The sequence below is a fragment of the Apteryx mantelli genome, chromosome 2, assembly GCF_036417845.1.
Source record: "Apteryx mantelli isolate bAptMan1 chromosome 2, bAptMan1.hap1, whole genome shotgun sequence".
Lineage (NCBI taxonomy): Eukaryota > Metazoa > Chordata > Aves > Apterygiformes > Apterygidae > Apteryx > Apteryx mantelli.
In genome coordinates, this window is record NC_089979.1 from 157,890,087 (window position 1) to 157,916,526 (window position 26,440).

The 26,440-nt window shown below is 40.3% G+C and overlaps 1 protein-coding gene across 1 annotated transcript in view; it reads left to right on the top strand.

The window, feature by feature from the left end:
- The window catches only part of ADARB2 (adenosine deaminase RNA specific B2 (inactive)), a 324,958-nt gene that overhangs the window by 198,128 nt on the left and 100,390 nt on the right, over positions 1-26,440 (top strand). The window contains exons 2-3 of the mRNA XM_013952567.2: positions 13,884-13,970; positions 22,468-23,375. Coding sequence (XP_013808021.2) covers positions 13,884-13,970; positions 22,468-23,375 — 995 coding nt within the window. The remainder of the gene's footprint in view (positions 1-13,883; positions 13,971-22,467; positions 23,376-26,440) is intronic.

Consider the following 26,440-nt stretch of genomic DNA (forward strand, 5'->3'; position numbering starts at 1 on the left):
CATACGAATCAGTGTTTTTCCACTGACCTTAGCTGGTCTTGGCTCCGTATATGTCCATTGGCTTCAACCCCAGCTGAGGATCTGACCTGTGAAATTACGGAGTCTTATCCAAAGCAAACAGGACTTTTATCATGAATTGGTCTTCAAGGGAAAATAATTGCTAATTCAATGACTCCCACTGTTTTTACTGCAGCTGCTAGTCATTCTGTGCTGCAGAAAATCTTTACTTTTAACTGGTGAATCAAGAGTTTCCACAGCAGCTTCAATACACAGAAGATCAGAGGTGCAGAAGTGTATATACAGGCCTCCAAATGTTATGTTATAGAAGGCAAGCCCTGGGGTCAGTCTGTGAAGCAGAAGTGGCACACCCAGGAGGAATCTTCCCAGCTAGACATGATACTTTATTTTCCTATTAGCTAGTCCAGTAAATTGGGAGGAGGGGTGGGGCTAAAATCCTGGTTTAGTTAGAACTTTTTGTCACATACAGAGTTGTCATATTCAGGGTTAATTTTGTGTTGAAACAGCCTGAAAGAGCTCACTGGGATCTGTTTTCAGCATATCAAAGCAATAACCTTGGCATATGTATTGATGTTCCAGCACCATCCAGACAAATTAGTCCTCAGAATTACAGAATTTGGAGCTGAAGAAAGTAAGCACCCTGCTCAGGAGGTTACAGCTCTGCTGTTCCTCTTGGCAGCCACTGAAGGGAGATGAGCAGAAAAGAAATGCGATAAAAAGTAAATGGCACTTTCCTGCTAAGCTAATCAGTTCTGTTTGAGAATGGAGGGCCGTGCCAACTGCAAATCAATGCACTAAATCACTTTCGTTCTTGTGTGAGTCCTGGCACAGTGGCAGCTGCTAACAAGGGAATAAAGAAAACTGTTATTGGATATTTAGTAGACTTTTAAGTGCTTGTGTAAAATAACTTATTCAATTTAATGCAAAGTTATAAATGTAATTGGAGTTTATGGACATTACAGCAGGGAAGAGAAGAATAAGCTTCCTCTTCTTTCTGCACAAAGAGCTATTTTATGTTCCCAGACCATCCTTATCAAGCGCTCTCTGCAGTGTTATAGAGCAACTTTCATATTGGATTTTGCCAATTCACTAGTTTATTAAGGGGTAAACAATGACATAATAATATGCCTGATATTTCACATGTCTTTTAACAAATACAAGTAACAGAACAGGGCTAATATATACTTACTTTAGGGTGAAATTTATGTACTCTAATGCCATAGACTATATTGACTATGTCTTTACCGACTATAAAGACAGCCTATGGTGACTGCTTCAGAAGTGGCTATGTACAATGACTATGTGTAGATGTAGCTGGATATCCCAGTACAGAAAACAAGAACTCCTCACAATACACATGATCAATTTGCACAGTGATGTGATACTGTATTCTGTTTTGTTTTCTGTTCCTTTCCAAATAATTCCCAATATTTTCATAACCTTTGTGACTACTCCTAAGCTTCAAGGTGAGATTTTGACTGAACTACCTGCAATGAGTTCAAGATCTGCTTCAAGATAACTCACAGCCCATTAGCATTTATGTATAGTTAGGACTTTTTCTCCGTATGGATTTCTTAGCAGGAATTTATCAGTACTGACAGTGTAGGCAGAACTGGGGAATCTTTCTTGTCCCTAGCTGTGACTGGGACTAGTCCTTTTCAGTGACTAGTCTCTGGTACATTTTTCAGGGATGTTATTAAATTGCTTGTAAGAAGGTTGCAGTTTTCCTAGAAAGTTCCATTTCTGCAACATTTTCAGAATTATGTTAGCCTAAAATACAAGAATCTCACATCCCTGAACTCCAGGTTGAAATCACTGTTGCACATACAGAGCAGCCCAACTTTGTCATCATTTAAATCATCAATTGTAGCTGTGCAGTGAAACGCTTGATATAAAATACCCATGGGCAAGCAGTAGACTGCCTTCTCTTTAATTACATCAATCCTCAATCACCCCAAAGCAATGCCATCCTTGGAAGTACTAACTCTGACAGGTAGTACTTCTGGGAATGCCATAAAAATGCCAACAAAGCAGCAATGGCAGAGAAAATAAGCTGCCTCATCTTTGGAGAATTATTGGACTGTACTAACATTCAAGGGTACAATGTCAGCACAATGCAGAAAGAGTTAGATGCATGGCCCCCATTATTATTGTTGATGGGAGTCAGGTGTCAAGTTGCCTTCACATCACTGAAAACTTAGCCTTCTTTGTAAAGCTTTACCAACTTTTCCTTTGTTGTCACTTAATCGAAGGGCAGATTTAAAGCCATATGTGGAGTGATTGAATAAAGACAGAAAAGGTAAAGAAACTACTAACAAATTATCAATGATCAACCTGAAACTTTCAGACTGTGCAGGCTGTAACAGAAACCTTAATAAGTATTAAAGGTTCATGCCTTAACATGTGAAACACCTGGGACATCCACAAGGCTTCACCTAACTCCTTTTAGCTGTCTCAGCTCCCCATATCAAATGGGAATTTAAGTGCCTAAATACTTAAATAACTGTCTGAATTAGCAGACCTGACTTCTGATCAGTAGCATCTTGTCTGAGAAAAACCTATAAAGCTCAGCTCTCTTACATCACATGAAGTTAATTGTTTGCTCTGAATAAATGCACATATCACAGTAAAAGCATTCCTAAAACATAACAGTAGTGCCTTTAGTAGTGTCTTCCCACAGACAGACTGATCTGCAGAAGACTGCCTCATGTTATAAAGGATAGATCAGGGCAGGATTCGGTGTAAATATGTGTTATTACAGAAGTACAAGAGACAGCGGTCATATGTGGCTGGTTTACAGTTAGTGAACAGAGAGCAGATTAAACAGAGTCTTTAACCACTAATTGCTGATTGGACCTTTTCTGATGCAGTGCATTCATTTCCTAACATTCAAGCAGAATTCAGCTCTGGAAGGAATAGGTTACAGCTCAGAGAGGAGTCCTGGCAAGTTCACTGGCAGTGTCTGCCCTCGGCTGGGGCCGTTTCACATTGGTCCTTTCATCAGCTGGGGAAGGGAGATGAACAGCTATGTTCATATGTGGCCTCGAAGATATTGTTACAGATTGGATAGTTTAGAAGGACTGGAAGAGCAATTTGTGTTCATGTGAGGCACAACATAGTGTCCGTATTAGGTGATCTACACATTACACAGTAAGAACTGTCATCTTGTAAAGGATTAAAGAGATACTTAGCTGTTTATCTACGCTGCACCTATATGAAATTTTTCTTATAGTCTCCCCGTGTACAATAACTCCTTATGCATGTGATTCTTTGAGTGCCCTCATTGTGAACTCTGTGAACATCAAGGACTCCTGATCGCTCCTTCGTAATGCACAAACCAGGCAGTTACCCCAACTTATGTGAAGATCAAAGACTGAAGTATCATGGAAAACTGACAACAGCAAAGCCTTCTTGCTGCGGCTGCATTGCTCAGGGAAGCAGGACCAGCAGCAGGCTAGGAGAACACCCACTAGGACATAGATCAAGACTTCCTGGCAAGGTAGATGTCTAAGAAAGGATAGAAATCATCTCACCTAACTTTGGACATCAACAAGCTAGTCAACTGAGTAATCCAGGTCCCCAGTGTAATCAGTAGGCACCTTCTGAGAGGGATTCATTGTACTTATCTCAGCAGGCATTTATCTGTACCCGTTGATGCCTCCTCTCTGAACTTGGATATTTAGAGCATGGAGAACTGAAGTTTGGCATTAACAGCTCAGTCCTACCTAAGGCTTTAGGCATCTGAGTGAACTGTAGGTTTCAGAAGGTGGCAAAACCTCTCAAAATCAGGTAGCGCAGCACTGAGCTTTGCACCCCCCTGTCCTGCTGCCTGTGCAGCCCTGAGACACCCTCTGTAGTAATGTCTGCACAGGCAGTGGCTTCCGCCTGCCCACATCTCAGCACTGCTGAGCACATCTACATACAGAGCAGCATCATTTTTGCTTAGTGGTTTCAGGGGTCCTTTTAAATACTTCTGCTAACTTTAGTGCTCTTATTTCAGCACACACCACTCCTATTTTTCACATGATCTTTATTCAGTTAACAGGTTTAAACTAGTGACAGGTAAACCTCTCTTAAGCCAAACTGAGCATGTTCATATACTTTTCTGTCACAGTTTAGCTACTTACTGAAATAGTTCAGACTTGTATATAGACACAGCCTAATGGGTAAGAAATTTCAAAATTAACCTGTTCACCTTAATACTAGCCCAACTAGTTTCCCATGTAGCTGAAGAAGCCATTCAGTTTTGCCTTAAAGGTATAGACATATGCTCTTCAATAATACTGTTTGATATGCAGCTGGCATACAATCAAATCGTAATAGCTAGTGTTGATTACGCAGCTTTATTATATCCTTAATAAATCCACTAGCCCTTTTTATGCCCTGCATTGCAAGACTTCAGCACACAGAGCCGACCACTGATAGCTTTTCCACAGTCATTCCCTGTTGTGCTTCTCCTGTTTTCCAAAGTGACATAAAAAAAAAGAAAAAAAGATGAAAAGAAAAGTCTGTAACAATTTATGAAATGCAAAATAAAAATATTTCCAAAATGAATGTTCAAATAATATAAGAAGCTTGCAACAACATGATTTTTAAACTGCCATCTCCAAGCCACAGCCGGATCACTTAGAAAATACATAATACAGTACACTCCACAGGCAGACGGAGGTGCACATAAACTGATAATAACTCAAGGGTTTTTATCTCTATGTGTCCTCTAGTGAGGCATCAGGAGAGAAAAACACTCTTGAAACAAAATTAAATAGTTTTAGATCTAATTTTACTAGGCTGAACTAGATTTCAGATTGATTTCTGTGTAATCTAATAGAGAACAACACACATACACGTTGCCTTTCTTATATAAAATCCATCAACCACCTTGTGTTTTTACTTACTTTGCTCTTTACTAGAAGTAATAAGAAACTAATATTTTACAACGCAATGTGTTTCATTCTGTAAATGGTCTTTCATTTTAAAGGAGCTTGGAGTGGGCTGTTACAAAGTGCTGAAGTATAGCCACTGAAATTTGTCTACTCAAATGCCTATTTATATTCATATTGTGAAACTGCCACTAAAACCCATCATTTTCATTCTCTGAAAGGAGGAGAGCTGCAGGACAGGGTGCTGTGAAAAGAAATAATGTCCCAAATGCTGCATACATTGGCTAAAGCCCACGACGTGAAGGGGTCTGATCAACTAAACATATCCCAAAGGATATGTCCTGTACCTCGAACTGTATTGTACGAATCCTTACCAATCACACTCTTGGCTTTGTTGATGGCCCTTTCTGCTTCCTCAGTAATAAACTGGAAGTTATTTTGACCCCAGAGTAAATGAGCAGGGCGGTGTGCTGCAGCCCTGATGCCAGCCAGCTCTTTGGGGAGGGGAGGGAGGGAGGGTTGTCACTCAGTGACCTGGGGCGCAGGGCTGCTCCAGAAGCTGGGGAGACTTGGCAGCGATGCCATAGCGGTGCGTCTCCACCACCTGAGGGTCCCCCCAAGCATGGGGACCCTCCACTGACAGAGCCAACTACAGAAAAGCCAGAGCACATGTGCAAAGCATGAACCACCCGCAGTGTGTTAGGCATCGGCAGTGTCAGCCAGGCATAACATGTAGTGTCCCCAAAAGCTTTCAGATTGTAGCAATTCTGGGTCAATATATAGCCAGAACAGGAAGCACAGAAGTAAAAGGATTAGTTCTGGTACCACCCCCCTGAGCTAACTCTTGCTCCACATTCAGTGTTCTCTGCAGAATCATAATACCATAAACTGTTATTGTTACTTATTATAATGGCATTTCAGAGCTCTCAGCTTGGACAAGGACCCCATTTTGCTTAGTACTGATCAATCATAGAGCAGAAAGATATTCTCTGATACAAAACTAGATACCTTAGTTATAAAGGCAGCAAGTAGATCTATTTACAACAGACTCCTGTGCTTAGCCGGCCAAGATCAAGTTCCAGGGGAAGCATGAGGGTGGGTCCTTTTGTGGGGGGGTGATGCATATGGAACTTGTTGCCCACTTTCAGAGGAAGTCTTCATGGTTCTGGCATGCACACATCTGACTTCTAACTCAAAGAAGAACCTGTCTAGTGTAGCGAAAAGCCTTCTCCTGAAATGCTGACTATGAAAATGTTCCCAGCTTTGTCTTCCATTTGGTTATCAGGCAAGACAAAATGTGTTCCAATGTTTCACATCTTCATTTCACATCTCTGCTGAAGCAGAGAACAAAAACAGGGTAATGCTAAATATTTTTTTCTTTTAAAAAACTAAATTTCTAAATCTGCATATTCCCTTGTCTCCCTGCTTTTAAAAAAAATATCAAAGGCAAAAATTTTATTCAACCAGAAGATTCTTCTCTCAACATACTCCTCTGCTACGTCCTAGAAAAGCTATCTTTACTGTTTCCATGTGGGTCAGTGTGGGATATCACTGCAAATGCATTGGGTTGAAAAACAGTTGTTAAAAGCAGATCTTTAGTAACTGTCCACCTCAGAGGCCAAATCTCAGGGATGCCAACCAGCTTATCTGCAGACAAGAATGGCCGTATACCTTTTAAACCTTTCATTTCTTCTAGTGCACAGACCTTTTTTTCCTTTGAGCTGCTCTACCAATACAGATTAGAGTTAGAAGTGCTGCTCCAATTGCATTGACTGACAGCTCTCAAGGGCTCATGATGCCAATGGGACTTCACCTGGGAGCCAAAATGTCTTATCACATACCTTTTTCCACTCATGCCTGTTGTCTAGGCTTTAAAGTAAGTGAAGCAATTGCCAGATCATTTAAATTTGGAGATTTCCTGCAGCAGTGAGTTCCACAAATTACCTGGGCAGGGCAGGCTAATGAGAGATCTTACATTGGGCATGTTGGACCTGTTGCGCTTGCACTGAACAGTTGGTTTGTTCTTGGGTAAAGGACTCATGTATTGTGTCTGCTGAGCAAGATCATGGCATGCACCATGTAGTATCCGTCGCCCATAAACACATACTTACTGTCTTGTTAAGGCTTTCTCTGTCACTTAAGATAATCTTACTGCTCCACTCTGGATCTCAAAGAATAATTACCCAAAGAATGATCTTCCTTCCCAGCTCTGCTAGCAAGGGCAGTGAAAGCTGAGCTGTTTCACTTTGTACCCAGCGTGTTAACTAGCGATATTTCTTATGACTCTGTGGAGAACATATCCATTTCTGCCCCAGCTTATCCTGTGAGCCTTTATGATCCCACAGTCCTGGAACATACACAGAGCTGCCATTCTTCATTGCTACGTCTGTACCAGTAAGTGAAACAGGCCAGGGACCATTCCCTGGCCCTGAGACAAAGTGGCACAGCTTAGTTCACAACCTTACAGCTAAATTCTCCCTCCATCCAGACAAGGTGGCTTCCTGGGCTATGCTAACACTTGAATTGTATTTGAGCTTTTCTGGGCCCCTGACTGGTTGGCCTGAGTCAAAATCACGCCAGAAACCATGTTAACAGTGTATCTCTATGGCTGGGCTTGTACCAATGGAAAAAGTATAGGCACAGCCACAGTTATAGCTTCAGTGTCTGTCTGACATCCACCTCTGTGCCAGCCATACGGTGCAGATCTTGTGCAGTGGTACTAGCCTCCTCTGAGTTTGGCTTTGCAGCAGTAGGCATTTCCTTCTACCTGGTCAAAACCTCTAAAGCCTCTGGCTCATAGCTCCCTGCATGTACAGGTGTAGCACGCGCTGGGCTAAATCATGCCTTTTGCGGTGGCTGCCCGATGCTGCCGTTTCCCTTTGCCTTCTCAGCTCGCCCTGCTTCCTTCACGGAAGCTGCAATGCACACTTTAATCTGTGGACTCATAAGCAACTGTGGTAGCACCTGCAGACAGGCCAGTCTCTCTCAGACCTCCCTGTGTTGGAGTGAGAGAACACAAAGCAAACCAAAGAAGAACTGGCATGTCTTAGGCGCCCTTGCAGATATATGCAGGCTTGAATTCATCCTATACAATGTAAGGCACCAAACTAGATCTCCTAAATCAGGAATACAGCCATGCCCAGTTTGCTGTCTGGTCCATACAGAAACATGAGCCTGTCCGAAGTCTTTAGGGCAGCCACACTTTCAGCTTAAACACTGCAGTGAGAGGGAACGAACTGAGACCACAATCCCAGCCACACTGGTACCCCATAGTAGTCATGCACAAGCACCATAGCAAAAATTTGTTAGAATGGGTAGAAAAGAGCATCACAAAGAGACTTCACACCTGCTCATGAAACAAAAAGCACTTGGGCAATGCCACAGCGAGCACTGCACATTCAGGAACTCCTGACTCGATGGCTGGTTCTCAAATTCAGCTGTAAAGGCTGATTCTGAAACCAAGCAAGCAAACCCCTATGTGGGAACTGGATGCTTAAACTAAATGATGCAGCATGGTGGCTGTACAAACCATAATTTAAAAGGCTGTGAGCCTCTCTCAGTAAGTGCTGTGTTTTAAAGACATTGCTATTTTCCCTGCAAATTTGCCATATTTTGCTTTTGTGTAAAGAATCTCCTCTTCCTGTCAGTCACTGTCAGCCCAAGCCTGAATTGACTAAGACATCAGAATGGAGGTAGAGAGTCATCTTCTGATGTGCAGGATCTCTTCCCTCCCTGTCTCCCCCCTTTTCAAAATAAATTAAGGCTAACATGACTGTAAGGATGTAACTATTTGAATAGCTGCAAATGCTGCTTTAAAGAAATAAACCCAATTTTTCAAGAGGTTTTGTTGTTGAGTTCACATTATTGCATCAGTTGACCCATCCACAGTAATCTCATACCCCATGCAAACCAAATGAATTATTTAGCACAGGTTTATAATGACCACATTGTGTTTTTAAAAGAATACTGTTTAAGAAACATTGGACAAGTAAAGTAGCTTATGGTGATCAATTAGAATATGAGAAGGAATCTAATTCAATAAAACATTGCTAATGTTGATCTGGCAAACTACTGGTAGCCATCTGTCTAATCCTTGTTTTTTCAGAAGCTGCATTTTAAAACACAATTATTAATAGTGCTCATTAGCTGCCAAGCAAAAGAACATACCACAGGCTTCTGCTCAGAGATTATCCCCCAAATACTGTTTACCTTTCTAAGTTTGAGCTAGAACTTGCTGCATGGTCTCAAGACCCAGACAAGTGTTGCTACTAGGGATCACAGGGCCAGGAGAGGCCTTAGGGGATCACCCCAGGCTGGGTACAGTGCTCAACAGATGCCAATCCTCTTCCTAAAGCCCTTCAGCAATGATGGCTCCTCGAGGTTCCCCACTAGACGATCTATTTGAATGCTGCACTATCCTTATTGTTAGAAAGAGTTTTTTTAATGTCTAAAGTGATTTTTCCTTGTTGCAATTTAAGTCCATTACTTCTAGTTGTGTTAATGGACATGGAATACAGTTTATTCCTTTCTTCTATGCAGCAGCTTTTTTTTTTGTATTTGAAGACTGTTGTTACGACCCCACTCAGTCCACTCTTCTTAAAGCTAAATAATTTGTCCTAGGTGTATAAGGTCTGATTTTTAAAAGTGTTGAACTCCTGCAGTTCCCATTGCTTTTATTCTGGTGATCGAGAATGAAAGAACCACAGTACATTTGATGATCAGGCTGTATTGTTTGATGCCCTTTAAACACCTTTAGGTATGAAGGGCATGAATGCAGTTTATAGCTGTATATATGTACTCTTGTCTCCAGAATAAAAGCATATTTACAGGACCTATGACCAGTCTTCTAATAGGATCCACAGAGCAAGAGCTGTTCACATAAAGAACAGTCTAATGGAAACTTGCCTGCCTAATATGTTGAGTTTTGCTGAATCATTTGAACTAAATCATTTTCTGTTTTTCAAGCAAAGTATATCTTGGTTGATAGTTTTTTATTTGTTTATATGATTTATATGGCTATGGTCAAAATGGTGGGTTTTTTTTTTTTAACTAATTGCTACTTTTGGAAAATATATATTTAAAATACTTGAATTAAAATCTGTTTCCATCCCAAAATTGAAGAGACTGAAGTTTCTTCCTATAATGGGTTTCTCATTAAGAGAAATGGTGATTTTTGTGCATAAGGCACTGGACTAGAGTTCCAAATAGTGTTACTTGGAAGGATGTTTTTATAGTGATGATACAAAAGATGATATGATTGTCCTGTGCTAGCATACAAGGGTGGCTAGAGATAAATCTCACTACTACCTACTCTTTGTCTCTCAATTTCCATTGTAAATACAGCTTGCTTGGTGTCCATGTAGGCCCTCATGAAGTAGCTCCTTCATGTCATCTGAGGCTTTTGGTACAATTGTAATGCATTCAATAATAGCTCCTTGTATTGGTTTTCATAAATGTAGGGTTATATATTCTGCCTTTTGGAGAAAAGAGTTTTTGAAATGTCTTGTTTTCCTCTCTTAGACCTTCTTTTCTAGCCTAGAAAAATTATTACCTCAAACAAATGCAGAGAACATTTACAATTATAAAGTAAAAACAGCAGCTTTAATTTGGGGCTTCTTGTTGTTGCTTCTTTTTGAAAAAAATCATAGGTAGAGAAGAAAGGGGAAAAATAGGAGGCTTTAAAGGTATTTCTCTGAGGAACTGTATGTTTTTTGCATATCCAGCCATGTTCTTTATTCTTATTCATAAGATTTTGTCGAACTGCCAAAGATAAGACTAATTGTGATGGGCATTAAAATGTATGGGGATTGTAAAGTGAATATACAATTCTCCTAATACTGTTGAGAAAAAGTAAACAAAAATAACACCAAATTTCACCATTGACGGTAAAGCTGAAGCGGCATATATATGGTAACTGACAATAAGCTGCAGAAGATGAAGGTGTGCAATCATACCTTTAGATATATATCTAGCCAGATTATTTCCCTGTAAACACCTACATTTAATTATCCTGTCATCCATCTTCCCCTCCTCCATAGGTTCAATAATTCATCTGCACTACGTGCATACTACAGTTCTCTTCTTACATCACTCACTCAAAAACCTGCCCTCCTCCTCTTTCCAGATGTACAGTAAATCTTCCGTTGCTCAACCAATGGATTGATATATTAAATTATAATCTTTATCATCTGTATTGATTGAAGGATATCCTGTTATTAGGGCCTGTCTGTGTTTGTGTGACATGTGCCCATCCATTCCTGCTCTAACTGTGCAGTAAATTTTGCAAGCAGTTTTCTGCCACACAAAGCAAAGACACAAGCAAGGTCTTTGGACACAAGTGGGAAACAGTAACAACAAAATCTTAAGATGGCTAAAGGGTTCCTTAGGCAAAAAGGAAAGAAATTTGATAGGGTTTAAAGTCACATTACAAATCTGACCTATAGCATACACAAAATGGGTGAAAGATAAATCATACAATATTCCTTTATGTAATAATAATATAGTATAAAACTATATGATTTCACTTTTTGGTTGATGGTGGGGTAGTTACTAGCATCCTCAGCAAGAAAGCGCATGTCTTCACTTCTTGGTTAATGGAATAACTCTGTACAAGTACTGAGAAGATTTTCTCAGTGAGGAAGCTTGAAGCTTGCCTATGACACCCAGGGTCTTGATGGTGAGCTCTGAGTGTCTGGCAGCCATCAGCAGTCAGGCACAGAAGGAGTATAATTCGATGTACCGTATCTCAATATCCAAGCACAACAGTTATTGCTGGTGTTAAAGTTGAGGACTGCCCTCATCCTAAATCTATTTGAAGCTTTCCCCTTACCAAATGTAGCCTTTGGATTAAGTCCCAAAAGCCTACGTTCTTTTCATGTTAACTTAAGAGACTGGTCTAGAAAGTCTGAGTAACTGATGGCCTTTATCCTGAACCCACCCAACAGTCTCACATATACTGAGAAAATGTCTTACAGAGATATCATATTTCTCAGAGAGCAACACCTTAGCAAAAAGCTTCGGAGTACTCATTTAGGAAAATCTTCCAGCTAAAGCATTCAAAATAGCTTCATTTTTTTTGGTTCATGACATCACTACAATCCCTTAATGAAACTGCAATTCAAGGAGGTTAATTTCTGCTCTAATTATACATTAGTGTGAGCTGAAAGGTTTCTGGACGGGAAAAAGGTTTTCTTCAGGCAATCTTTTATTCCTCTTATTGTATTTACTTAACAAAGAACAGTCAGTTTTTACTGTGCTCTCTTTATAGAGCTGAGTTTTAATGTTATCTCACTAAGGGCAAACATCTGGAATCATTTTTTGATGGATTCTGATAACGCCCTTTAACAAGAGAAAGGATTGTTTGCAAACTTAGGAAGAGCAAGGCTGAAAAGCTAACAGATGTACTGCCGAAACAGAATGAGCTTTATGAGCTCTTCAGCCAGAATGCCTTCCAGGACAGTGGCTACTGAGGAATCATACGGGACATTATTAGGCAGATGGTTTAAGGAAATTTAGAGAAATTCAAATGCAGGAAATACTTTCTCACCATTAAAGAAGGTTCCCCTGCTAATTGTCCTTCCTGTGTCACTTGAAAAAAGACAATCATTATTTGTTTTTGATGCATGATGCATTTGATACAGGATGAAAGCCCAACATTGTTCACAGTATGCTAGGATTCAGAGCCATTGCACATAACTGAGGCTTTCTAAGAAGAGAGGTGCTTTAAGGAAAGCAACTAAGCCCTTCAGAGCTGTGAGTCACCTTTTAAGGTGCCTTACTGTTTCCTCTGCTACCCAAAACAGACACTTCCGATAACATAGGTACCTCAGTAAAGGACCTATAGTTTTTCAGGAGGAATTCAGCCTAGAAAATGCGATGAATAAGTTATGAGTAACAAGCTAAACAAAATGTGCATCTTCAATATGGCCATGGCTCTTGTGTTTGTGTTAATAGCAGCTTTTCCCCATAGATGAATTCTGGACCAATTTTTGAGCTAATATAAATCAGTATCAGTTCTCATTTTGTTGAATCCATCCTGGCATCTAACGCAGAGGCTGATCCTGGCACTGGAAGTAAATTTCTGTGCCATCTATTATCTCCAGGATAAACAGAAGCTGCAGGTAGAATGAATTGCACTTAATATGAATGTGAATAAGAAGGAGTCCAAACAGAATTCCTATTGTTTGAATAATAACATCCTGTGTCACAACATAAAGGTTTCCAAAAGAGCAAATCAATGATTTCCAGAAGAATTAAAAGCTGTTGCACTCTCTTGTACCACTAACTCCTGTCCTTTCTCTGAGCCTTTTGGTACAGCCTCTGTCGGGGAGAGGAAACAAGAGCAGGTGAACTGGTGGTCTCATCTGGTGCAGCATCCTCATGTTCCTCCTTTTACAATTGACTGTCCGCAGCTCTCAGCCTTCTTCCTCCCTTTCCAGCTAAATACCTGCCATCGTTCAAGCCTCCCTCAGCCCTTCTGTATAGAGTATTTCACAGTAAAAGGGTATTAAGGTACTCTCTAGCACCACTAGACTTTGACAGGAGACAGACATTGGCATGAGACAAACCAGGCCTGCTAGAATGACATGACTGAAAAATATTGCTAAAGGCCTGCTTTGCATTCACCTGATCGCAGGTGAAGACTGAACTGGAAAATCCACCTTCCCCCTGGGCTTTGCACCAGGTCCTTGCTGGAGGAGGTCAGTGCCTGGACCATCTCTGCGAAGCAGTGCTAAGGGGTCACTGCACAGGCTGTGGGAAGTCAGTATGGCAGAAACCAGGAGCAATGCGTATTTGGGCATTCACACGTGCGAGCTGTAATCAATGCATTGCAGTTCAAATTTTGATGGAACTGTAGAATCAGGAAAAAACAGAAAAGAAACAGACTTGCCAAAATGTTTTCACCTGAGGAAAAGTATGGAATAGATCTGAATGCCCTGACAAAATACTGATTTTATGTGTCTCTTTTCTTCTGTTTTCTTCTAGAAAAAGTAAGCATACTGTCAACCTTTATAGCACCCTTCAAGTACTTGAGTCCTGGTGCAACCAACATGGAGGATGAAGACAATTTAAGTAAGCAGCCTCTTTTCTTTTTAGATAGACAAACGATAAAGTTACCTAAAAGCACTGAAGTGTACGAGTAGTTGTGGACAAGTTGTAGATTTGCAAACATTGGCAGGCCTTGAGCACAGTCCTTCAGTAAAATGCAGAATTATCTGATGCTGAGTGCAAGCATATTCTCTTATGCCCAGTGAAGGAGGGGTTAATCTCAGTTCAGCTTCCCACTTTTCCCTGCACAGGCACTGGCAAGAGGGGCTATACACTGTATGCCACAAATATAAAGGAAAAAAAATTTACCAAAGGGAGGTGTTTAGCACTCAGGGTCACAGGACTGTGTAGCTCCTTTCCTTTCTCACTTATGTTACCTTATTTTGCTTGCTTGCTTTTCTCACAACCCTTAAAAGACAGGACCTTTCTGTTTCCTTTGTCTTTCCCCCCAGTTTATACTCTCTTGATTACAAAAGGACTTTTACCAAAGTAAAGACTGCAGGATCAGGCCCTCTTTTTGAAAAACTGTTTTCTTCTTTACTCCTGCTTGACATGACCTGGAGCAAAAAATAGAAAGAAACCAAATCCAATTGAAAAGAGATGATTAACCAGGCTTAAATGAACTAGATGTAACTCAGAAATTAGCCACAGGATGCTCTGGGGCACTTGCACCAGAATGCAGGCACTGACACGTTCTGTGCCCGTGACTGCAGAGCTACAGGAAAGCACTGCTGAGTTTGAAAGAGAAGTGAAGTCTTTAAAACACCAATAAATTCAGGAGAAACATGCACGGTTAGGATCAAATAACCCTTACTAAGCCCTTCCATTTATTACCTAGAAGCAATTATTGTGTGTTATCCAGCCCTGCTTATTGTAACATATCTTGAGTCATTAAAAAAAGGGAGGAAGGCATTCTGAACCAAATGAACAACTCTCTGAGTTTTAGTATTGCCTACCAGATGGGTTTCTTTTCCAGCCAGAAACACAATGACGTGTTGCCCTATTAGAACCAGTGGGTGGGAAGAATGGGTTTTTCTCCCTGTTGTTGCTAATCTGCCTTCGTTCAAACATGATGTGGCACCAAGGGGAATAGCTGTTCAAGGAGCACAGCCCTCTATTTTGTACTGCTGAATATCATACAGACATCACACTGTACCTGCGACATGGGGGCTGGTTTTTACATATCTTGGCAAAGGCAAAAAAAGTCTTGAAAATCCTTCAAAATCGGTCCCAAGGAGGCTACATTTTCAGGAAGAGATATGAGAAGTACACACAAAAAACATATTATGCACATGATGAGCTGGTGCAGGCACCTACTGCGTAATGTTTCCCAAATGTGCTACTCAGTTATTTTTAGGTAATGTAGGAAGTTTGTACAAGCCAAACACTGTAACACCATTTTCTTACTGCTGCAGTAATGCCAAGACTGCTTCATGCCTGTGCTGGCTTTAAAATAGCTCACACGGACAGGGTAAGCTATGTTTTCTGAAACAAAAACAGTGAATTTCACTGTGTTTGGGGATACCCTGCCTAGTCCTCTCCTGGTTCAAACATACTCCTAGTGGTAATGACATCAATCTGTTTATTGGAATATACAACTTTTTTTTTTTTTTTAATGTTGCCTATTAGAATCTAAAAAAAAAAAAAAAGTGAATTAAGTTCAAATCAGACATATTTCAGTGTTCAGTCCTATTCAGTTCTGGTATAGTGACATAGTTCTCACTGACTTCCATAGCAGGTAGGTACCACTGTAGTAATTAAGCATTTTAAAGAGCTTCAGGGATTTGATCTGAATAAGCCATGTCTTGTACTGTGTTAACAATTTAGCTAATAGCTAGAAGAACAGTAGCAAGGTAGCATGGTGCTTCGGTTATCCCTGTAGGTTTCCACTAACTGAACATCCTTGTACGAGCCCTGTGAGAGTGCTCCATCCTGGACCGTGCTACATGAATGCAGAGAGTCCCATTAACTGAAATAGATTCAAATCCTTTGTTTCATGTTTCTTTAGGTCTTCTTTACAAAGGGATCCATGCCAGTTAAATTACAAGCGCATTTTCAACTGGTGCTTTTTAGCATATAGATACCATTATTGTGGTTTATGATCCATAAAATAATGCTAGCCACTAGCCTCCTTTGAAATGCCATCTTTGGTAGACTAATAATCAGCCTCCAAAGAAGACCCTAAACATGAGAGAAAGGAACTACCTTGTTTCATCATTCGCAGAAGTCAGTCGTACCTAAGAATACAAGAACTGTCATACTGGATTAGAAATAGGGTGTTTAGCTCTGTACACTGTCTTCAACAGTTGCTGTTAGTGATACACTGAGAGAAGGGACATTTAAATAGTGATCCTGCCTTTGGTATATCTTTCTAGCTCCCAGCAAGAAATATACTTAGCTTGAGTCTGCACCTGAATCATCTTGTTCCCTAGACACTGATAGACCTGTCTAGTCTGCTCTGGAGCCCACTGATACTTCTGATCTCAACAACACCCAGGAACAGGGAGTTCAGTGATTAACCGTGTTGTCAAAAAAATGCATCCCTTTGTTGTTTCAAGCCTGCTGTCTCTAGTGATTGGATTGTATGAAACAGTGAATAATCCTTCCCCATTCACTGTCTGCTTGCCCTTCATGATGTTAGGCACCTCGGCCTATGCCCTGATCTTAAATTGACCCATCAGCGCTGTGCCACAACATCAAGGTCGAATATCACCAGGCACAGATACTCACAAACCTGGCATGCACCTCTAGCAGCAGCGTACAATTCCTGTGGGTCTGGCTGTGCCATGCTACTGTATGTGTAGATTTGGTGCAAGTGTGCACGGAGGCCTAGATTGATCCTGACTGCCCTTAGTCACCTCACCGCAGCACCTGAGTTGCTGTAGCTTCCTTTTATGTTGAACAGACAAGGACAGACAACTCTCGGAGCACCGCAGCCCTGCTGAAGGAATATGTCTCTCTCCAGTGACAGCAGAGGCAGCTGATGGTGACTATGTCCCTAGCATAGGTATCTCAGAAACACAGCAAAAATCATGTGGGATGAAACCCAGCCTAACATTCAGTGCATTGAAGCATGTTCAATTTTGAGCATGTCAGTCAAAATCCTTCTAAGAAAGCATGAGGCCCCAGAGTTTCTGATTGCTTAGTGTGAGATACAGCAAGGACCCTGCCTTTAAGAATATAGTGAATATCATCTTCCATACCATCTTCTTCAGAGCACCAAGCCATCTTGCACCAGCAACCAGAATGCCTGCTTTTGTTTGGAAAACCATATCCATTGCCATCATTTGGATTTTCCCCATGCTTAAAACTAAACTATAGTCAGGTCCTGATCCAGGAATGCAAGTACTTAAATCCATTTCTCGTCAGAGCTGCACACAGGTGTGGCTGCATGTACTTATTTGCTAAATCAGACTGAGAGCATCAGCATCTGAGTATCATCTAAGTCAGGGCATTAAGTCATTTGAATAATTTCTGTAACTGATAAGAGCTGCACTGGAGGTACATGGATTTCACAGTTATTGCAGACAGTAAGGTGGGCAAAGCAGAGTATTTTCAGTTTGGAACACCTAAAGGCAACATCAATCACCTTTTACAAATTTTCAGTCTTTAATTTAAGCAAAGTCCTATATTTTCATTGCATTGCAAATGTTTCCCCTCACAGTGTGATGTTACACACTGATGAGGTCTAACAATATCATTTTAAACAGCCTAAACCTTGTGAGTTAGCAGGGAGGATTTCATCTGCAACAATGCTATTATGACAGGTTTTCCTTAAGTAGACTTACCATATTTACTTCTTTCATGAAAATTTAAAAATATATATTTGTGTATTTGTGTGTAAGAGAGGAAGGTGTGATTTCTATTGTTAGCTACAATTTATTATTCTGAAGTCAAGAATATGGACCTAAAAATCCCTAGCAGAAAAGTTCCCAAACCTTTGTTATGGATTCAGTAATTGCATACAAATGTTGTTTTGCCTGTCAGAGGAGCCTGCCCTACATTGCTATTAATGCAGTAGCTGACCTTGAACAAAGGTACCATCGTTCTGACTCCCAAGTCATATCTATTGCTTCTGAGTGAAATTTTTTCACTTCCAAATATGACAGGAATTATGGAGATCAATCCTTTTAACCTTTGCAGTCAATGTGATGCAGCTGGACAGCAAAAACATACTCTACATAAGAAGGTCAAAAGGGGGTTAGGTATTAAAATGCAGGATGCAGGAAAATAAAAATTCAGTTCAACCTGTGTTGTTCAAAATGCATTCCTGGGAATTTTACTTTTACTAAACATTTCTAAAGACAGTAACTTCCTGTTTCATAGAAATCAGTTATATCAGAAGTTTGCTATACCACAGAGACTGTAAATTCTTTCTTTTAATATCATAACTTTTCAATAGCGTAATGTTACTTGTGATTCAGTATTAAAGATGCCAGCCAGAATGAAGATGCCACCTACCTCTCCCTTCCCATCCTCCCTGGAAGTTGGCTTGGCAGCAGAATAACCTTCAACAGGAACAATATTATCTCTTCAAATGTAGCATGGAGTATCGGATGGCTAGTTCTTCAGAGCCCTTATGACCCAGAGACATAGGCAGTGTCATTATTAGTGATGCATTATAGTTCTGAAAAGCTCTTGATGATGCAGACTCTGTAGGTTAACTCTACTGTGCATAATGACCAAAGGAGAAAAACATGAAAGAGGAGACAGAAGACTGAGGAAAAATACATAAATAAATAAATTTCACTAACTGCTTTCTTCTCTCCTATTCAATTTCTGAAGCAAATACAAGATTGCAGTGTCTCCCTTTGCTTGTAAAAATGCAAAAATCAGTGAAGAAAGTTACTTGAGGAGATATTAAAATGAAGAATCAAATTTTTCTTACACCATAGATTGGAAATTATTGCCAAAAAGTTGTAATATTTTTCTTTCTCTTTTTTAATCCCCTCCCCTTACATTTTCCAACCTTTCATCATAGAAAAATTATATTTGATTATAATTTTTTTTCCAAATGTACAGAATGTGTTTTGGGATCTCAAGACCAAGACATTATGAGAGATAACAGGACTGAAAATGATCCACAGTTTTGCATTTTCCCTGTGTATATTCTCTGACTTACCCCTTTCCTTTTAGTGCTCTTCATTTCTAAAATTGCTTGTGATTGTTCTATTATGGCTGCTTACAGTATTTATCTTATGTAGTTTGGTGTCATTTGCCTGCTTTGTCTGATTTTCACAATAGAAGTACATGTGCCACCATTAGAGAGGTAATCTTGTGTCTGCTATACAGAGGTCTCATAAAAGACACATTTCAAAGATCTTCTATTTCAAAGGTACATAGAAGTATACAGTAATTTCACATTGTCCTGCTATTGTCAGATATCACAAGTCCATCAGGCTCACAGACTTTCTGAGGCACTCATTGAATTCAGGCTGACTCTAATTTACATGACATAGATGACTTTTGGCCTGCTGCAGCTCTTGTTGAGGTCTGTGAAGAGCTGAGTTATTAATCGGTGTTTCAGAATCAGGTCTTCTTAGAATCTGGTTGGATGTAAGGACACTTGCATGGATTTCCATCAGTGTAACTATGCCAGAACATACCATAAATATACACATCACCTTCAGGTAGACCAAGTTTTTTCCAAGTATCCTTTGTGTCTGGCCCTTAGAAGTTTTACATTGACATCTCTGCATTTTTTTAGTTACATCAGTGCAAATTCCCTGTTCCCCAAAACCTAGACTAGACAGTTCCATAGACAAAATTTCAGGACAAGCAAGTACAGTTTATTTTTATGTTGCCATGTTTTTAGTTAATCACTGTGTTAGTGAGGTGATTAAGATAAGATGCTAAGGTCACACATTCTTGTTCACAAATCCATGCTTCTCTGATTATGAAAGAAAAAATAGCTGGAAGAAGACAATATAAATTATAAATACAAATAACCCCCTCAGTTTTCCTATTCAGTGGTGCATAATCAATACAAATTCTTTTCAAACCTGAGTATAGTGTGAAGCAAGAGCTATCTTTCTTGTCATGCCTCCTGACTTCAATATCATTATGTACCATAATTGGGTCTGTAAAAACCTATTAGGTAAGATGAGAGAGGAGGTGTGAAATACAGAATCAAAACTGCTTCCCTCAAAAAAGCCTATCTGCATCAAAATATTTCACCTTTAGGCAAAAAAAAAAAAAAAATCATGCAAACAAAGAGTTGTGTTCTAAGGGGGATGGAAACATGAGATACAATCGCAGAGGAAAATGTCTGGCCAAAGTCATTGCCAAGTTAAGCAGAGCAAAGTTAAAGCTGGCATCTCCTTCTCCTTCAGTCTGGAGCTTCCATAAATAGAGTTGTGAACTCAACAAGAAAAGACCACGTTATCCTTGTGTCTTATTTAATTTGACCTTTTAAATGTCTTATTTCCAGTGAGGCTGTTTTAAAGATTTCACATTTTGTATGGCTGAATGCCATATGGTGAAACTTTTCTTTTTCTATTATGTATTTCTTTTTCTTTCCTTCCTCACCTGTCGTCATTCTCTCCCCTTAGCTGTAGAAAGTAAAAATTAAGTAGTCACTAAGACCTTAATTTGTCAGTCCACTTTCTGCATCAGCAAAGCATTTCAGCACATATATGGAGTTAAGCAAGTAACTGATGAAATACAGACACAGGCTGGAGGCTTAGTGTGTGCCAAAGTGTTTTTAGGAAAGGGAGCCTAAAGCTTCAGTCCTGCAAATGGGCTGCCATGCATGCAATAGTGCCGAGGTTTTTAATAAGGTCCAAGCAGTGAGCTGCTTCCTGTGGAAGAGCTGGCATGAATGCAGTCTTATTACTCTGATGGGAAAAAGTCTTTTGACATTTAATACAAGCACAACCCCTCCATTTTTCATTGGGATGTAAGGGAGGTTTTTATTATGGTTGGTTCCATGTAATTCTCTGCAGCCTCCTGTGCTGTGTCAGCCACAGCCTCGTTCTGGGCTGTAGCACAGTCACGCTGATCCAGCAGAAGTTCCTCCAGGCTCAGCAGGCAGCTAACCGCTTGGACCCTTGCAGCAGGATTGTATGTCAGGGTGGAGAGGAAGCAGAATGTGGCCACAACCCTGCAGATCATGGAAGGACCATTCTCTATCCTCTAAGGACAACAGGGATCTTCTCTGTGCTTGCGACTCATGCAGTTACCACAGGTGGCATGCTCCCATCTGACAATAACAAAACAGGGGAAAAGCTCCATGAGCAACGCTTGTTGGAATATAAGCCATCAGCCAGGCAGTGTTTTGGTCTGAAAGGGATCAGGTGCATAGCCCCAGGAAGGAGTTGATTCACAGGTTGATTAAACTCATATTTACTTCCCCAAGCAAAGCACAGAAGGAGTGGAGGATGTGTCAGAGATGCAATACATTTAAACAAACGCATCAGAAATGATACAAATGCTGTAAGATGCTTATTGAGAGAGCAGCGTGTTTTCCTTCTCATTCAGGACATCAGTGAGATGAATATCCATTCTCAGCCATACATCCCCTGCAGCAAAGAATACTGCCTTGCAACACAGGTGTTGCACAAGTGTAGCTGAGAGCAACATGAGATTCCCTGGCTTGCCAACCACAGAGTGCTCCCTCCGTAGCTCCCAGCTGTCATTTCATTCCCTTCACCCATCAGGACAGTGTTTCATGGCAGTCACTCTCTCCCATTGCTTTTCTTTGATGCAGATTATCCTTTACATCAGTAATTACTCCCATCATGATGCTCTGGCTCTCCTAGGCTGATTTAGATTTATCTAGAATTTTTGCAGTATTAGTTATTGCTGATGAAGGAGCTAAGAGTATGTGCAATTGAACGTGACAGAAAAATTCTCATGTATTAAACTGGAATCTGAGTCCAGAACAAATTATAGTTTCAAATGTGGGGAAGGTCTGTGTGATCATTTCTTAGGCTGGATTCATGTTGTTAGCAACACAAGAGCCTATGTTGTGAGTAGAGCTGCTCAATTTATTCACTGAAAATAAATTATTCAATGCACTTGCCTTTTTCTATTTGTGAATCATTTGTGAATCATTTTTGATTTCTAATAATGTGTTCATAAGCATTTGTCCACATGGATTATGGAACAAATCTCAGCCTAAGGGATCTTTGCAAACTATTCACTTTTTACTAGTAATTATGCACTGTGAATGCAGTAGTTCATTTCAGTCACATGGCATCATTTACGCTTCCTCTTTGAATGATGTAATCTTTTTAGAACAGGAGGTTAATGACTAATACAAGTAGAACTTTGGGGAAAAATAATCGTTCAGGACATGCTGAGAATCTGTGCTATAACAAATAGAGCAACCGTTATACAGATATTTGAGGAAAACTATTATATCTTCCCCCTCAAAGAAAGCCAAGCAAAGATGTCATTTTCCTTCATAAAATTTCTATCATTAGCTCTTTCTTTTCTTTTTTGGCCATTCTGCCAACCCTAGACATGACGTCAGCTACTGTGATGACAACTGTGAGTTCTTTTTCTTCTTTACTGACAGGTACCAGCAGTGCAGAAGTAAAGGAAAATCGAAACACTGGCAACCTGGAGGATCATCCAGTGTCCTCTAGTGAGAGGGCAAGAGGAGGAACATCTAGCAGTAAGAGAAAAAGACCCTTAGAGGAAGGCAACAATGGCCATTTCTGTAAACTCCAACTCATCTGGAAGAAAGTCTCATGGTCAGTGACACCAAAGAATGCTCTGGTTCAGCTACATGAACTTAAACCAGGTTTACAATATAAAATGGTTTCCCAGACAGGTCCAGTGCATGCTCCAGTCTTTGCTGTTGCTGTAGAAGTAAATGGGCTTACGTTTGAAGGCACAGGACCCACAAAAAAGAAAGCCAAAATGCGTGCTGCAGAGCTAGCTCTGAAGTCTTTTGTTCAGTTCCCAAATGCATGCCAAGCTCACTTTGCCATGGGGAATTGTATTAATCCATCCACGGACTTCACTTCTGATCAGGCAGACTTTCCAGATACTCTGTTCAAGGAGTTTGAACCATCTACACACAGCGAGGACTTTTCAGTCTACAACCCAGTTAATAATGAATTGCTTTCCACTGCTTATCGACATGGGAGGTTACTCTGCCATACATTGGACTTAATGGGCCACAGTAAGCAAAACAGGCACAAGATGGCATCCAAAGCGGAGAGCGAGAAGAACCCGGTGGTGCTGCTAAATGAGCTGCGATCGGGGCTGCGGTACGTCTGCCTGTCGGAGACCGTGGAGAAGCAGCACATCAAGAGCTTTGTGATGGCAGTGCGAGTGGACGGGAGAACATTTGAAGGCTCAGGACGTAGCAAGAAGCTGGCAAAAGGCCAAGCAGCACAAGCTGCTCTGCAGGCCCTCTTTAACATTCGGCTGCCCAGCCACATTCCCAGCAGGAGTAAATGTAACCATTTGCCACAGGTGAGAGCTCTCAGGTAGCTGCCACTGAGTTGGAGGAATTCTGTAGATTAATGTGATCTGTGTCTTTAGAGCTGTTATTGTTCTATGAATGGCTCCTCTGAAATTATAGTAAGTACCATGCCACAATTAAGCTCTTTTCTCATAGAAACAGCCACATGCCACAGGCAAAAGCTTAAAAAATGTATCTTAAAATCACTGGGTACAATTTGCAGGCCTTTCCATAAGAGGCATAGATGAGAGGGCAGAATGTAGGGGAAAAGTCAACATTTCAGATTTCTAGAGAGAATGATAACATTGACACAGGTGGAAAAAGCAGGTCGTTTTGTAATGTTGCCTCTTTCTTGACAGAAAGAAATTCATAAACAGAAGACACCGGGATGCCCCATATCCTCCTTTTAGAGTTACTTTTTGTTGAGAACAGTGCCTTTCAGAGGAGATAGCAATGACAAGGAACGTGCCTTTGTCAGAGTAACTCTCCTGGCAATTCAGCTGCAAGAAAAGTTAAAGGATTTTTATTATAGGTCTATTTTTTGATTTTTTGAACTATATCTCCAACAGTACAAGAAATGGTTAATGCTCTGAAGTTTTCCTGGAACAAATGTAGAGATTATTGATGTATTCATATAGAAAATACAGATCTGAGGTACATACTTAGTGAATCAAAATTTCATAGTTGGTCGTATGCCAAAGGCTATCTTAGCATTGCATGCTCAGACTTGTGTCAATTTTCTAGGTTCAAAGGAAGCCAGGATTTGCAGACACTGAGAAGCATTACACAAGTTCAATTAATTTCTTGGTTTGCCTGCACTATCCTAAAAGGTTTGATCCACCAGCACCAGGAGGTGATCCGCCACTACAAAGCTCCCTTTATGAAGGGAGTTGTTAATGTCCAGGATTTAATGCAAAGCACTAGGAGCTCTAAGAGTCATTCTACTGCTGGCTTGCTGTGAGACCCTAGGCAAGTCATTTAAATCCAATATCCCTGTCTAAAAAATGGGCATATTTTATGAAAGAACACTTTAAGATCCTTAAGTAGTGTGTAAATGCAAATTATTAGTAGCAATTCTCATTAACATTAGTAAAAATGTTCATTAGCAAGAGGGAGTTTGATCAGGAAATGAATCCTTTATGTGACATGACTGCCTGCAGTTTCCAGGAATTATGTCTGGTGAACCAGAAGTTCCCTTCTTATGCTTCCAGAAAGGAAATGTAAGAAATGTAAGAAATTCTAAAATACATCATAATCCTCCCCCTCTTTCCCCTTACTTCATAGACTCTATGCACCCATGGAGAACAACCTAATTTAATAAAAACAATGGCCTTCACAGTGCTTAGCACACGTTTTAGAAGTCTTGGCTAACCTGGCAGTTTCCTCCTCCCAGTACCCTTCTGAATGGTGAATGAGATTTAAATGCGAGATTTATGCAGTTTCCCCTATGCAGTTTCTTGCGCTAATTAATTTTGTAAAAAGTAAAGTTTGTTTCTAAGAACATGCCTATCCTGCCCCATGGAAACCTAGCAACTGGATATAAAGAAGAATCCTTCCTCCCATCTTACTTACTGCTTTGCTGTTCCCAGTGAACTTTGCTAGGTGGATCAGCAGTTAAATACCACGAACTAAGAAACCTACCATTCACAGGATGATGATTTGTCATATTCTGAGATGGCACCACAACTATCATTACCTCAGTTCACGATCTCTCTGAACTATTACCTGATTGCTTGGTTTCAAAATCATTTTCCACCTGAATATCACATCTTACCTGGGTCCCAAATTGCTCACAAGGCAACACACATATTCTTCAGGGTGTATTTTCTTTTTTATGTCCTTTTCTCCTTTTTGTAGACTTATGCCCTCCTTATCTTCATCTTCTCACTGTTCTGGAAGTATAAATGTCAGCAAAAGGGTGCCATTGAACTTTCTCTGTCAGTATTTTTTGAGTGGTTATGTATTGTCCAACTAAAAGATTAGCCAGACACTTTTAATGCCAGAATTCAGCATATTAATTGAGAGATAAACCCTGATTACCCTAAAACACTGATTTCTGCTTACTTCCCTACTAACCACTTTCACCAATAGATACAGCATCCATGACACAAAATCCATGTTTATGTTACCCATTTCAGTCATAATCTAAATTCCACTGAAACCAACAGACAGATTTCCACGGACTTCAGCTGGATCATAGCTTAAGCATTAAAACCAGAAACATCTTTACTTGTTCTTGCTGTATTTTGCAATATCTCATCAAGTGACTTTCTTTGCTCAGTACTTCAGACCATCTGGCTGTTTTGTCAACTGAAGTGGTGGTAGCGGTATCGGTGAGAGTGTTATTCTCACTGAACTGCGGTCAGAATGAGCTGCCCCAAAAGTTGTTTCAGCTCCTTCTCTTCTCCTTGATCCTCTGTGAGCCACGTTCTCAAGGACACATTTCAAGCCACGTTTTCAAAGCTATGCCTACTTCAGCTTCAGTAGGCCTCTAGTAGGCATAGCCTGTTTGGTGTCCGAGTCTGTTTAAGTGCAGGAGAGTGCCCCAAAACTTGAATGGCTTAGGGATAGATTTTGAAATTTCTTCACAGAGTAAGAAGTAACTATTGTCCTATCCAACCACCCACTCTTTTTCTGTGTTTCATCTTACTTGTTAGGATATCAGATAACTAACTCAATGATAGTAGGGAAAAGCCCTTGAATGTGTAAAGGGTGAATAGGAGGTAGCTGCAATAATCCAAGGACCAGCTGAAATGGTCACAAAATTTGCCCATCAATCTACCAGCTACTACCCTTCTTCAAACTAGGACTATTATCCATGCTATGCTACTAAAGTTTAAGAAATAATTGCTACTGATGGTCTGAGAGTGGGCATACCATGCTAGTCAGAGTATCCAAGAAAGGAGGCTGGATATTTGCTAAACTAATGAAAACAGCAGAGATAGAGTCAAGAGAATGGAAATCACAACACATCATTGTGTGCCTTCTCTGAATCACTGAATATTACCCCTTGTTTCCTAGCATATTTGGTATAAACTCATAATGTCCATGAAATAATATGCAATTTCTTTGATTA